The sequence below is a fragment of the Octodon degus genome, unplaced genomic scaffold, assembly GCF_000260255.1.
Source record: "Octodon degus isolate 3935 unplaced genomic scaffold, OctDeg1.0 scaffold00123, whole genome shotgun sequence".
Lineage (NCBI taxonomy): Eukaryota > Metazoa > Chordata > Mammalia > Rodentia > Octodontidae > Octodon > Octodon degus.
Genome location: NW_004524699.1, coordinates 6,495,944 through 6,508,989, shown reverse-complemented (window position 1 = coordinate 6,508,989; position 13,046 = coordinate 6,495,944). Strand labels below are relative to the sequence as shown.

Here is a 13,046-nt window from a genome sequence, read left to right as displayed (position 1 = left end):
CCCCAGCACCACATGCCAGCCAGCCCCACCCCCTGGTGGGCTGAGCTGGCCACACACACACACTCACACACACACACACACACACACACAAATAAAAATTAAAAAAAATAATAATAACTGGTAGAGGACCCTACATTTCTTGGCTTCAGCGGCCTGGAGATTCTCCACTGAAGGCTTCCTCTTCCTATACAGGCAGATGTCATGCACTTGAGTGATTCATCTGTGCGGCACCAGCTCTTCCTGGACGTGCTTGGTGGGACCAAAGCATTAGTAAGTGTTTCCAGAAGAGTCCTTTCTTCCCTGTGTGGCTGACACCTTGAGGCTGCACAGGTCACATCGAAGGGCATGGGTTGGTCTGGGGGGCCTGAGGCTGCAAGGTAAGCAGAGGCCTGCTGCCCTCTTGGCCCTCTTGCATCTCCTTGACCCGTGTGCTCTATAGAGCAGGAAGGCACAAGGCCAGGTGGCGCCCTGTGGATGGAGCCTGCATGCTTGCAGGAGGTAGCCTCATTCCTCTCCTATTCCCCCAGCTCCTTGTCCCAGCTTCAGTGAACTGCCTCCGCCTGGGCTCCATGATGTGCACCCTGCTGCTCATCCTCCTCCGCCAGTGGAAGGGGTGAGTGCGGCCCAGGGCCCAGCCTCGTTCCTCTGCACTAGCGCTGTGCCTTCTGCAGAGAAGTGGGTGGAAGGGAAGGGAGTAATGCAGCAAAGCATGAGCTGAGACTGCCCACGTGCAGCGTCTTGAGATGGGCTGGGTCAGTGAGTGGCCCCTGGGTGCACTGTTCCCCCTTCATGCAGAGATTTAGGTGCAGTGGATGAGCTCCTCGAGCCTTTGACGGAGATCCTGGAGGGGGTGCTGCGGGCAGACCAGCAGCTCATGGAGAAGACCAAGGCCAAGGTGTTCTCAGCGTTCATCATGGTGTTGCAGATGAAGGAAATTCGAGGTGAGGGGCCAGCCTGGGCAGGCCTCCCTCTAGCATAGGGCCATGTATTTTTCTGCCACTTGAGTTTTCAGTCTTGGTTGGTTGAGGGTTTTTTTATTATTATTATTTTTATTTTTGTATTTTAAGGAAGGGTCTACAGGGTGTTCAGGGTCCCACTACTAGATCAGACTGTAATGATTGGCCTATTTACAGCCTCTCAAGAGCTGAGATTACAGGCATGCGCCACACACCCAATCTCAGTTGCCATCTCAGCTTGCCCTGAGGGTGGGGCTGGCCTGGAGATTGAACCTCCAGCCCCTGTGCCTACTTGCAGGTGCTTTAATCTGAGCTATTTGGCTGGCCCTAGTTGGGTTTTTGAGACAGGGTTTCCCTATGTAGTTTGGGCTAGCCGTGAACTCACTGTGTAGCACTGGCCTAGCACTCACAATGATCCTCCTGCTCAGCTTCCTGAGAGCTGGTGTTACAGGCGTGTGCCACCATGTCCAGCATCGATCTTGGAATTCTTGCCCAAAGGAACCTCTCCCTTCTCCCCTTTCCTTCCCTGGAACAACACTCTCCCTCTTAGCGCTGACCACGTTCCCAGCCTGTCTAGGAAAGAAAGTGGTCTGCAGTGAAAGCTGCCCAGTGTTTCTTCCCTCTCTCTGCAGTAAGTGACATCCCCCAGTACTCCCAGCTGGTCCTGAATGTCTGTGAGACCCTCCAAGAAGAGGTGATCGCGCTCTTTGACCAGACCCGCCATAGTCTGGCATTAGGCAGTGCCACAGAGGACAAGGACAGCATGGAGACTGACGACGCCTCTCGGCTGCGGCCCAAGGACCAGCGTGACGGGGTGAGGAAGCACCCAGGCGGGCCCCTCATCAGGGTCTGTGGCTGATGGGCAAGAGCAGAAGTTATGCCAAGGAGAGAAAGGGCTCATTTATGCCCTGGAAGGTCCCTGGGTGCTGCACAGAACAGCATTCACGGCGGGCTTCGTTGTGCACTCTTCTGGTTACAGCCAGCACATTCACAGATGGACCAGAAGGGACACATAGGCACCGTCCCCCTGCTTTGTGTGACGGGAGAGTGGGTAGTGTTAGTGGGAAGCTATACCCGTATTTATGCTGGGTGCCAGCCGCCCTCCTTACTATGTGTTATGGGGACTTCTGGTTCTGGGGAGCTGAGCTGAGGGTGGAGAGCGGTGTGGGAGCAGTGGGCACAGTGACGTGGTGAGAGGTACAGACCCGGGTGGGCAGTGGCACTGGCAAGTGTTGGGGCCAGGAGGGAAGTGGCGGGGTCTGTGGTGCCAGTTTTGGGGGTACGCTTCCCTGGGCTGCTTCCTTTAACCCATGCATGCCTTCGGGCTTCAGCAGGTGTGTGTCCTGGGCCTGCACTTAGCCAAGGAGCTGTGTGAGGTGGATGAGGATGGGGACTCGTGGCTGCAGGTGACCCGCAGGCTCCCTATTCTGCCCAGTTTGTTCACCACCCTGGAGGTGAGCCTGCGCATGAAACAGAATCTGCACTTCACTGAGGCCGCTCTCCACCTGCTCCTCACCCTGGCTCGTACCCAGCAGGTAGGAGGCCAACTGAGAGCAGGGCGCCCTGGGCTTAAGCCGGTGGGCTCCAGGGCTCAAAGCGAGAATGCTGGCCATGGGGACAGGCTCTGTTTCCTCCTGTGTCCTGCTCCAGGGAGCCACAGCTGTAGCCGGTGCCGGCATCACCCAGAGCATCTGTCTGCCCCTGCTGAGTGTGTACCAGCTCAGCCCCAATGGCACAGGGCAGGTGAGTGCCAGCGCTCCTGGCTGAAGGCCTGGGTGGGAGCCCCCACCCCACCTCACTACACTCTGTGCTCAGGGTTGCCGTCCTCTCCACACCGTGCAATAACCTAAGAGGGCGGAATCGCCCCAGCCTCCAGCTCTCTGCCCTGAAAGGCGCCTAGGTGTGTACTCAGTGTGCCTAAAGCCCTGGAATCCATTCCAAGCACCCATGCTCCCCAGAACACCACCTGGTCCCCGTACGCCAGCTTTGGAGATGGGATGGACTTGTGCTGCTACAGGTGTTAGAGAGACCAGACCAGACTGTTAACAGGACCCTAAGGGCCAGGGCAGGTGGCTGTGCTGTCCTCCCACCCTGGACCCAGAGGAGGAAAGCAGGTGGTCTGAGGGCTCAGCAAGGCTCCAGATAGCCAGGTTACCTCCAGCTCACAGTTGTTTGCTCACTGCAAGGGTCGCCCTCACCAGAGCCTTTCCCTTTGGGATTGTGTCAAATTTGCAGTCTTGCCTGGCAACGCCCAGTAAAAGGGGAACACGAGCAAGTGCCCAAGCAGAGGAGGACCAAGCTGAGTAGTGGAGACCAGGATCTAGGATCTTGTCCCTCTGCCCAGTCTCCTGCTGACCATGCCCCCTCCAGGAGTTTGTCCTACCCCCATAGCCTGGCCTCCTGGAAGTCACTGGCACCAGGACCAGAGCTCATCTGCTGTTTGTCATAGACACCCGGCACCTCCCGGAAGGCCCTGGACGCCCCCTCCTGGCCTGGGGTCTACCGCCTGTCCATGTCCTTAATGGAGCGGCTACTGAAGACACTGCGCTACAACTTCCTCACTGAGGCCCTGGACTTCGTGGGTGTCCACCAGGAGCGGACCTTGCAGGTGAGAGCTGCCCGCCTCATGCGGCCAGGGCCTGATGATCTACAGGTGAGGGTGCTAAGCCCCTTGTCTCTGTGAGGTGCTCTGAGGACACTGGCTCACACGCACACACATCCTGGCCACTGCTGTCCTGTGGCCTCTGTGCAGGCCTTCACCTTCTGCAGGTGGGCAGGTGTGGTCTGCTACATCCCTAAGCTGTCCTGTCCTTTCTTGCTGTCCCATTCTCCCAGTGTCTCAGTGCGGTGAGGACAGTACAGAGCCTGGCTTGCCTGGAGGAGGCTGATCACACCGTGGGCTTCATCCTGCAGCTCTCCCAGTTCCGGAAGGAGTGGCACTTCCACCTGCCTCAGCTCATGAGCGACATCCAGGTGGGGCCTGAGAGCAGCTGGTTGATAGGGTGGCCTTGGAGAGGTGGCTCCCAGTGAGCTGCCGCCTGTTCCAGTCGTGGGTTTTTTGCTAAGGGCCAAGTGTTCGTTTCAGCTTACTTTGCCTCAAGTTTTACTTCCACAGTGAGGGGGAGTGCAGGGGGCCAAGAGCTTGGGTTTGGAACAGGCCTGAGCTGGGAGCCGGCCAGAGGGCTAGCCAGGGAGGAGGGTACAGGCTCTGGAGAGATGGGCAGGCTGCTGCTTGACCCTGTCTCTAAGCCTTTGTTCTTCGATGATGCCTGCTCTCCCTTCGTTTAGTTTTATTCCAGGCCCGTTCTGTCACTAGGTCTTAGGGAAATGGCCCAGGGCCCAGCTGACTTAGGCAGTAGCTATAAGGGTGTCAAGCTTGAGCATCAGTGGATGGAGGAGGGTGACATGGGACAGAAGCATGAGGGTCATGGGAAGACCTGTTTGGCTGCTCCAGGAGTAGCCCTGTCCCTTCCCCGTGTCCCAGGTGAACCTGGGCTACCTGTGCCAAGCCTGCACCTCCCTCCTGCACAGCCGCAAGATGCTTCAGCACTACCTGCAGGTACCTACCCCGCCTGAGACTGCCCAGAGGGCTCCCTGGGGTACCTTGGGCACTTGCTTCATTTCCTGGCTCTCCCCAGAACAAAAACGGGGATGGCCTTCCCTCGGCTGTCACCCCTCGAGTTCAGCGGCCACCCACCACCGCCACTGCAGCTCCTGTGGTCCCCTCCTCCAAGCAGCCCACTGCTGACACAGAATCTGCTGAGCAGCGTGCCTTGCACACGGTCCAGTGTGGCCTCCTCAAGATCCTCAGCAGGACGCTGGCAGCCCTGCGTCACTTCACCCCAGATGTCTGTCAGATCCTCCTGGACCAGGTAGCAGCCCTAAGCACCATACGGGCTCCCGCAGCAGGCCTCTTCTGCTGTACTGAGTGGCTCTGGTTATGCTGCAGGGTCCTGGAGCTCACTTTCCTTGCCTTGCAGTCACTGGATCTTGCTGAATACAACTTCCTATTTGCCCTGAGCTTTACCACTCCCACCTTTGACTCTGAAGTGGCTCCCTCATTTGGGACCCTCCTGGCTACTGTGAATGTGGTCCTCAACATGCTTGGAGAGGTGAGCTGCATGCCGTGTTCCCTCAGCCTGCCACTTCAGTGGCCCCAGCACACTGGCAGCCTCCCCAGCATGTCCCCTTCTTACTGTGTGTGTGCAGCGGCTGTCAGGCAGCCGGTGAGGGCTGCCTGGCGCATGGCCTGCTGGGCAGAAAGCGCTCAGTAGCGGAGAGCTGCTGCTCTTCTGTTTTCACTGCTTGCTTCTCTCCTTCCAGCTGGACAAGAAGAAGGAGCCGCTTGCCACGGCTGTGGGGCTCAGCATGCAGGCCGAAGGAAGCAGAACACTGAAGTAAGACCCTGCGGGATCTTATAAGGTCCTAGCAGTCCAGGTCTTTCTTGGCTGGGTGGCTCAGCTCTGCCAGCTCCACCCTGAAGTGCCCACCCTGCCCTTCCTGTAGGTCCTTGCTGATGTTCACCATGGAAAACTGCTTTTACTTGCTCATCTCCCAGGCCATGCGGTACCTTAGGGACCCAGCTGTGCACCCCCGGGACAAACAGCGGATGAAGCAAGAGCTCAGCTCTGAGCTGGTATGGATGGGCAAAGGCCTCTTGGAGGGCAAGGCTGGCAAGAAAAAAGCCCCACAGGGTCCTGCCCTGGGCTGGGGACAGTGGCCCAGGAGTGCTCGGCCTAAACAAGCTGTCTTCTTACAGAGCACACTGCTGTCTAGCCTGTCCCGCTACTTTCGGCGTGGAAACCCCAGCTCCCCTGCGGCTGGTGTCCTGCCCTCACCCCAGAGCAAGGCCACAGCTCTCCCCAAAGCCAGCCCTGAGAGCCAGGAGCCCCTGGTCCAGCTGGTTCAGGCTTTTGTCCGCCATGTGCAGAGATAGGGTGCCCGCCGCCACCTGCCCCAGGTGGGGCCCACTGCTCAGCACCCTTCCAGGTTGCCACCACTCCAGCCACTCTGCTGCTATTATTTTTGTACTAGGTCAGGAAGTCCACAGCAGAGGTGGGGAGCAGAGGTGGGGAGCAGGGCCCGGAGGCCGCTCCTTCCCTCCAGCATTCCCATGGCACAGCCAGCTGGGGGGGGGGGGGGGGTTGGCCAAGGCTTTTTTGCCCGGGTTTCGGGGTTTTCCGGGTTTTTTTGCGTTTTTTTTGGTAATACCATGGTCTATTTATACAAATATTAAAATACTGTTTATATACAACTGAGTGGCATGTTCCTTCAGAGCCTGGGAAGACACCAGCTCTCAGCTCTGGGCCTGGCTGGCGAGGCAGTGGCGGGGGAAGACGGGCTGTACACAGGTGCCCAACCCACCAGTGCCCTTGTGTCATCGCTACCCAGGGAGCAGACGGTGCTGGTGGACGCTGCCAGGTGCACCCTTCCTGTCTGTCCAGCTGGCGGTGCCTGGCACTGGGCACAGCCTCTCTGGACTGCTCTCCCTATTTATAGCTCTTCCCCATAAGGAGACTGACCTGGCCCAAGTCCCAGCCGGGCCACCTGCCAACTGTGGTACCTTGAGGTACACGGTAACACCTCCCGCCTTTCCCTCCTGTAAGACGGATGCAGAGGCACGTGCTAGGGTCCAGGCCATGGCACCAGGCTCTAGTCCCCAGGTAGGGAAGGCATTCTCAGGGAGAATTCACTTTGCTTCACACTAGACTATGCTGCCAGGGGAGCCCATGCCCATGGGGAGTGGAAAGCTGGGAACCTGCCCTCTACCTGTCTTCTAGGCTGCCCCATGCCTGTGTCACCTCTCGCTTCTACCTACTGCTATCTGCCTGTCCCTACTTCTGGGGCCTGCTGTTGCCATCTGAGACTGACAGGAGTCCAGACAAAGCACACAAAGGAGGGTTTATTATTTGCCATTGGCCAGAGCAAGCAGGCAGGCAGAAGTAAAAAGACCAGTGAAAAAGAGAATAGGTGAAGGCTGTAGCCACGCACAGCTTGAGCTGGGAGCTGTGGGAGGGGAAAGGGTAGCACCAGGCGGGCGCTGCTGCATGAGCCAACCTGTCTCCTGCCAGGCTGTCCCCTCCGAGGGCAGCACTCTGCCTGAGCTGCCAGAGCCCTGCCTGCTTCACTGCTGCCCCTTGACCTTTGGCAGCTAAGATAGGTGCTCTTCTTGCCAAGGGTGCCCAGGCTCCTAGGCCCACCTGGGTGCCAGCACTGCATCCCTCCCACCCACGGGGCTAGGAGGGCTGGGGTGCGCAGGGGTGCAGCAGGCCAGGCTCCAAACCACAGGTCAGAAGGAAGACTGGTGGAGGGGCTGTGCCCGTGGCCTGTTAGCTCCTTCCCTCAGGAAGACGGGCACAGGTAGAATGGGGCCAGTCTCCTCACTTGGGCATCTGTCACCAGACAAGATGAGTGGCAGGGCTTTGGGGGGCCTGCTTAGCTGAGCAGTTCCAAGTAGGTGACAGGCACCTTTCCTTTCTTGTTGCCCCTCTCGCCGATGAGCCAGTCAGGGTCCATGCCAGGCAGGCTGTAGACAGTGATGAGCTATATGGAGGGTAGTAAGGGAAGCTTATGCTTTGGCCACGGTCAGTGGGCACACAGCTGCCATCTCCCTGACTAGGCACCCAGACCCTGGGCTGGGCATTCATCTCCTGGCCTTGCTGGGCAGGCAAGTCTGGCTGACCCCTCCCCTGGCCTGTGAGATACCAGGGCCCCCATTCTGCAGTCTCCGGTGATGCCAACCCTGGCTGACCCACTCTCTGCTGACACCAGGCCCACCTCATCAGCCAGCAGGGCTAGCTCGCTGCTGTCAGCTGCCTCGTAGTCGTAGAGCACCCGGGCCTTTCGGGTCCCGCTGGCTGGGGGCGCGACCTCCTCCAGGCAGAGTGGGGCCTCTCCCGGAGTGGCTAGGCTGGCCACTGTGGGCACCACAGGCATGGTGGCTGCGGCGGTGGTGGGTGAGGTGGTGCTCAGGGGTGGGGAGGTGGGCTCCGTGGTGCCCACAAATGTGCCAGGGAATCTGGAGGCAAGGCAGTATCTAAGCAGCCACTGTGCCCTGAGTGAGGGAGCCCCACATCACCCCCAGGTGGGGCCCTCCCAGCCCCAGGCAGCCCCTGCCCGCTACTTACATGGCACCCTGGGAGCTGGCAGCATAAGAAGGGAAAGCAAAGCAAGCGGGGGTGAGACGGGCCCACCGCATCCTCCCGACCCTGCCCCAAGCATTCTGGGGACCTGGAGATCCCCAAGGGCAGCACCACCTCTGGGAGGTCCAGGCAGGACTCAGGCAGAGCCTCGCACCTCATGCCTGGCCCCGTGCTGTGCTCTGGGTTCACAGGAGGGGCTAGACGACGCACTGGGTGGGGAGTTGGGGCCTGGCCACACCTGCCCAGCTGCTTCTGCAGGTCCAGCATGTGGCGGTAGCACTGTGCATAGTAGGTCGTCTGAGACTTGACAAACTCATGGAGGCAACGGAGGTGGTTCACCTGGGGTGGAAGGTCAGCATGGCGCTCAGCCTCCAGCCCTAGTGGCCACGCACACTTACAGACCCAACACCAGAGTGCCCAGATCCCACCCCAAAGGGCCACCTCCTGGCAGTGGGGCCTGACTCACGTGAGTGCTGCTGATGCCCTCCAGCAGGAGACGGGTCACTTCAGCTTGCCGATCAAACTCAGTCTGGGCCACACGGAGCTCCTGCTCAGCCTGGGCGGGGTGCGCAGGGCCATGAGCACTAGGCAGCGAGGTCACCTCCCCTGGGCTGTAACTCCCCTTGAAGCTGCACCCCTCAGGAAAAGCCGCCTGGCAGAGGCCTGCCCAGGTCCCAGCTGGCCCCAATACTGGTACCTTCCACCCCACAACCCGGCCCAGCTAGAAGCCCACACCCCTCTTACCACCCAGTCCCAGCTCCAGGGCGGAACTCACCTTGTCCACCTCGTCATTCCAAAGCTGCGGGACCACAACAGCACCAGTCAGCGGGACAGGCGACAGCCAGACCCAGCTATGGGACCCAATCCCAGCCCCTCTGCCCCCACCCAGCCACACCAGGAGCTGAGAGGGCACAAATGACAATCACAGCCCATCTGACATGCCACATGCAGGGAGGGGACAGCCAGCCGGGAAGTCCTGCTGTGCTCTCCTACAGTGCCAGGCCCCCACTCTGGGTGAGGCCTCCAACGACAGCCCATGTGTCCCACCCCGGACTCCTAGCTAAGGCTGGAGGGCTGGGAGGCAGGACGTGTGACCCTGGGCCAGTCACTGAACCTTTCTGTCCTCCGGCAGAGAAAGGCAGCCTCGGGCCTGAGTCACACTGGGGCTCAGTGGCAAAAGAAAAAAACAGGGCGGCCTCCACCCTCCAGGCTGTTTCTCCTTCCACTCGGCCCGGGGCAGGGGGCAGGAAGTGTCCTCCAGAGTCTAGGGAAGAAAGACCCCCCTCCCCCCGCCGTGACTCAGACCTGGCTCTCTGGCCACTCTGGGAACCCGACCTAGGACAGTGTCCTAACAGAGAATGTGGAAGCAAGCCAGCTGGCACAGGTACAGGCCACAATACACAGCCACAGGCTGTGCCACACATGTGCCACACCAAAGCCCAGCCATGGGCTGCAAGCATTAAGTGCAGTTGGCACTTCAAGGGACAATGACCAGCCGTGAGTGACTGCATGGATCACGCAGCTGCATGCTCAGGTTGGTGAGGAGGCTGCAGGGCAGCGCAGAGGACTTTGCCCATGGGGACATGGAAGGACAGCAAGGGCAGCGTGGCTGTGACAGGTGTGATGAAGTGTGACTGGTCTCGCTCCCACACTCCACAGGGGAAACTGACTGGCAGACCCAGGACACAGCTCAGCCTTGGGCACCGCCACCCACCTCCCTGCAGGCCATGGACAGCTGCCCTCCTCGGGATGAGCCCTAACCTGAAACCAGATCCTGGGCCCAGGCTCCCTGTCCTCCCTGGTCACTGAGGTGTGCGACAGGGGCAGCTGCCTCAGCCTTCACCTGCGAGTCTGGGTTGGGGAAGGCAGGCTCAGGCCTCCGCTGCACCCTTTGGGCCCTCCCAAGGCAGTCAGCCGTGAGGGTGGCAGATGGGTGGCAGGCTAGGACAGACAGGGCTGTCTGCAGCTCCCTACATGGGTGGCTCAGTGCAGACGGCGGCGCTACCACGCCAGTGCTTCTCAGAAGCCAGCCCGGCTGTGAGGCACAGGCCCTGGGGTTGGGGCGAGGCCTCACTCCGGGAAGCAGGCCCTGTGTCACCTGCTGGCTCCAGTTCCTGCATGGTTAGGCCCAGCAGGGCTAGGGAGCCGGGGTAGGGGGGTGGGGCGCTTACCGCGGAGGCGCTGGCCGAGAGAATGTAATTACGAGGTCTAGTCTCCTGAAAGTCAGGCACCGTCTGGCAGGGAACAGAGTTCATGGGGGGAGTGGGTCACCCTGGGCCAGGTCTGGGGTCGAGGCCAGGAGGCTGTCCCACCAGTGTCAGCAGCCTCTGCCCCAGGGCGAGGGGGACACAGACAGAAACACTACAGACCCCTGTGTCTGCTTCCAGCGCTGAGCTGGAGATGAGACTGAGGGGCCAGGGAATCCAGTGACCCGGGGTACATGTGCTGGGGACCCCAAGAGGGCAGGCAAAACTGCTCTCACAGCCTTTGCTCCCAGAGGGCCTCAGCCTGGCCCAGCCCCTCCTATCCGGACCCAGACACACTCCGAGGCCCCAGTCAGGCCCCCAGTCCCCTACAGACACCCCCAAGAATCTCCACACACCATGTCTGTGGCTCCTGCATCCAGGGCTAGGCCCTCCCCCCATGAGGGTGGACAGACGGATGCACGGATGGACAGTGACAGGCGTTCAACGATTGCAAAGAGCTGCCTGGAGCACGGGGCTCAGCCCGGCAGAGCGCAGCTGCTTGCAAGCCGCCCAGACGCACCCTGGACCGGGCTCTCGGGCCAGAAGCAGCACAGCACGCGGGACAGGTATACTCACATCTCCCTCACACTGAGCCAAGTTACCCAAAGCAGGACGGAAAGGAACAGAAACAGAGAGTTAGTGAGTCCAGAGCGCAGCGCAGGCTGGAGGCTGAAATGCGCAGGAGGCCAGGCCCGCTCGTATGGGAAAGGAGTGGCGCGGGGGCCGGGGTCACTGAGGCTGGGAGCACTGCTCCTGCTGACCCATGCTGGACCGTGGGGAGAGGGAACTAGGAAAGGGTGCCCTGGCTTGGCGGATAGGGAAGTTCGTCCCGGCATGAGGCTGTCCTGCCCAGGTGACTCGAGAGCTAATCCCAATGGCCCCAGATAGCCCTGGCCACTGGTCTGGGGGAGCAGAGAGAACATGGTTGCTGGAGGCAGTGTAGGCCCAGCTGTGGCACCAGAGCTCCGTGCCACGCCCCCACCCAGCAGGAGAACAGAGGGTCACGGAAGCCGGAAGCCCACTCAGGCTCATCGGAGCCTTTCTTGGCTGAGCCTGGGAACTCACAGGTGGCAGTCCCCTAGCAGGCTGGGAGCTGCAAGTCCCCTCCATGCCCTGCACCCCAAGCCCCTGGCATGCAAGGGGGAGCTCGCCCTCTCCTGGCCCAGCCTGGCCGCGTCAGCTCACGTGTGCTGCGGGCCTGCCCTGAGTTTTCTCTCTCCACACCCTCACAGGGGCGTCGAGCACAGCACACCCTGGCCCCATGGTCCAGCAGCAGGGAAGGTTAGTAGGGGAGCCGTGCCCAGGTAGAGCATCCAGGGAGGTGGCGAGGGCATGCGAGACCCCCAGCTGGCTGTCTGGGGAGACAGTGGGCTGCCCTGTACCCACTCTGCGAGTGCCTGCTCTGGGCCACCAAGGCTCCCTTGGAAGTGGGGAGACAGACATGATGGCCAGCACATGCCTTCCCAGCCAGGAGCAGGGACAGAGGTCATGCCAAGCACCAGGTCCTCATGTAGCTGCCATCCTCAGCTCCTGCCAGAGCCCGGGGGACCAGGAGGCTGGTGGGGACACCTACCGTGGCTTTGGCTTCCGCAGCCTTGGCCTTCTTCAGCCGTGCTTTGCAGGCATCCAGGTCCAGACGCCGGTTCTGGAGGAGTCGCCTTTCCTTCTGTAGGGTGGGCAGTGGGGAGCTGTGAGGCCCTGGTAGTCCAAGGGCTGTCTGGTCAAGACAGGGAAACTGAGGCCCAGAGGTGCAAGGTTGCTCCAGGTCACTCAAGTCTGTGGCAGCCACTGCTGGGTAGGAAGGTCCCAGGAGTCCCAGGTCCCCTGCAGGGGGTTGGGCGGGGGGCAGCTCACCGAAATGGTCTTCCAATCACCTTCCAGGAAGTTGCGCAGGGGCGTGAGAAAGCTGACAGAGGCCGTGTGGATGAAGTCCCTCTCAGCGGCTCCCAGGCGCTTCTCAGCTTCCGACACCTTGAGGAGCGTCTTCCCTGCGGAACAGGGCTGAGGGTGGTGAAGGGTCCCAGGCTGCTGGACACCTGGGCCGCCAGGCCACCAGGGACTTGATACATAATGGGACTCCCCAAAAGATGACATGCTGTAGCCCCTAGTGTGCACAAGGCCCAAGCTTCCTCGGGAAGAACATGGTGGTTCCAGGATGAGAGAGAAGCGAGCTGGCTACACGCTCTCCCCAATGTACCATTAACTGCTTCCCACTGCCAGAGCCACCCTTGCCAGACTGCAAATTGACCAAAGGCAGAAAATGCAGGCACTCTACGGATCCTGGCAGGGACAGCGTTGGTGACACTTGGCCTGGGGATGTGGCTGGCTGCTCAAGGTCTATGCACCTGTGGCTCTGCCAGGCCAGGGGGTGATGGGCCAGTGCCGCCGCAGGTGGGAGCGGACTTGCCCGCCGCAGCCCCGATGGCGCACAGGGGTGAAGTCAGCACAGCAGCCAGCCTGGGGCTTGAACGCTGCGGCATGCCTGCGGGGAGATGCAGGTGGAAGCAGCAGTGTGCGGGACGGTCCCCGCCTAGCCGCACTTCCCACGTTCAGGCGTAAGCTCTGACGTTCTTGCCGCTGACTACTCATCTGCACTGACCAGGAAGAGCCCTTCAGCAGCTCCACTTGAAAAGGTGAATACATTTTATTTATTTATTTATTTATTTATTTATTTATTTTTTGGTGGAACTGGGGATTGAATT

At 60.4% G+C, this 13,046-nt stretch overlaps 2 protein-coding genes across 7 annotated transcripts in view; one reads left to right on the top strand and one right to left on the bottom strand.

Moving 5' to 3' along the window:
* Nup188 (nucleoporin 188) overlaps positions 1-6,151 on the top strand; it is a 57,759-nt gene extending 51,608 nt beyond the window's left edge. The window contains exons 31-44 of the mRNA XM_004640471.2: positions 193-270; positions 528-613; positions 796-941; positions 1,589-1,770; positions 2,291-2,491; positions 2,607-2,699; positions 3,406-3,564; positions 3,792-3,929; positions 4,441-4,515; positions 4,595-4,828; positions 4,937-5,068; positions 5,280-5,353; positions 5,463-5,592; positions 5,716-6,151. Of these exons, the coding sequence (XP_004640528.1) occupies positions 193-270; positions 528-613; positions 796-941; positions 1,589-1,770; positions 2,291-2,491; positions 2,607-2,699; positions 3,406-3,564; positions 3,792-3,929; positions 4,441-4,515; positions 4,595-4,828; positions 4,937-5,068; positions 5,280-5,353; positions 5,463-5,592; positions 5,716-5,892 (1,905 nt within the window). The 3' untranslated portion in view covers positions 5,893-6,151. The remainder of the gene's footprint in view (positions 1-192; positions 271-527; positions 614-795; positions 942-1,588; positions 1,771-2,290; positions 2,492-2,606; positions 2,700-3,405; positions 3,565-3,791; positions 3,930-4,440; positions 4,516-4,594; positions 4,829-4,936; positions 5,069-5,279; positions 5,354-5,462; positions 5,593-5,715) is intronic.
* A 686-nt stretch (positions 6,152-6,837) lies between these two features.
* Positions 6,838-13,046, bottom strand: part of Sh3glb2 (SH3 domain containing GRB2 like, endophilin B2) — a 15,775-nt gene continuing 9,566 nt past the window's right edge. The window contains exons 4-13 of one of the 6 annotated variants that reach the window (XM_023700524.1): positions 12,199-12,332; positions 11,918-12,010; positions 10,270-10,332; positions 9,213-9,362; positions 8,874-8,897; positions 8,565-8,654; positions 8,337-8,437; positions 8,084-8,098; positions 7,734-7,974; positions 6,838-7,499 (exon numbers count right to left, since the gene is read on the bottom strand). In XM_023700524.1, the coding sequence (XP_023556292.1) occupies positions 7,392-7,499; positions 7,734-7,974; positions 8,084-8,098; positions 8,337-8,437; positions 8,565-8,654; positions 8,874-8,897; positions 9,213-9,362; positions 10,270-10,332; positions 11,918-12,010; positions 12,199-12,332 (1,019 nt within the window). In that variant the 3' untranslated portion in view covers positions 6,838-7,391. The remainder of the gene's footprint in view (positions 7,500-7,733; positions 7,975-8,083; positions 8,099-8,336; positions 8,438-8,564; positions 8,655-8,873; positions 8,898-9,212; positions 9,363-10,269; positions 10,333-11,917; positions 12,011-12,198; positions 12,333-13,046) is intronic. The other 5 variants (XM_023700526.1, XM_023700525.1, XM_004640467.3 and 2 more) reach the window with 5 other exon arrangements.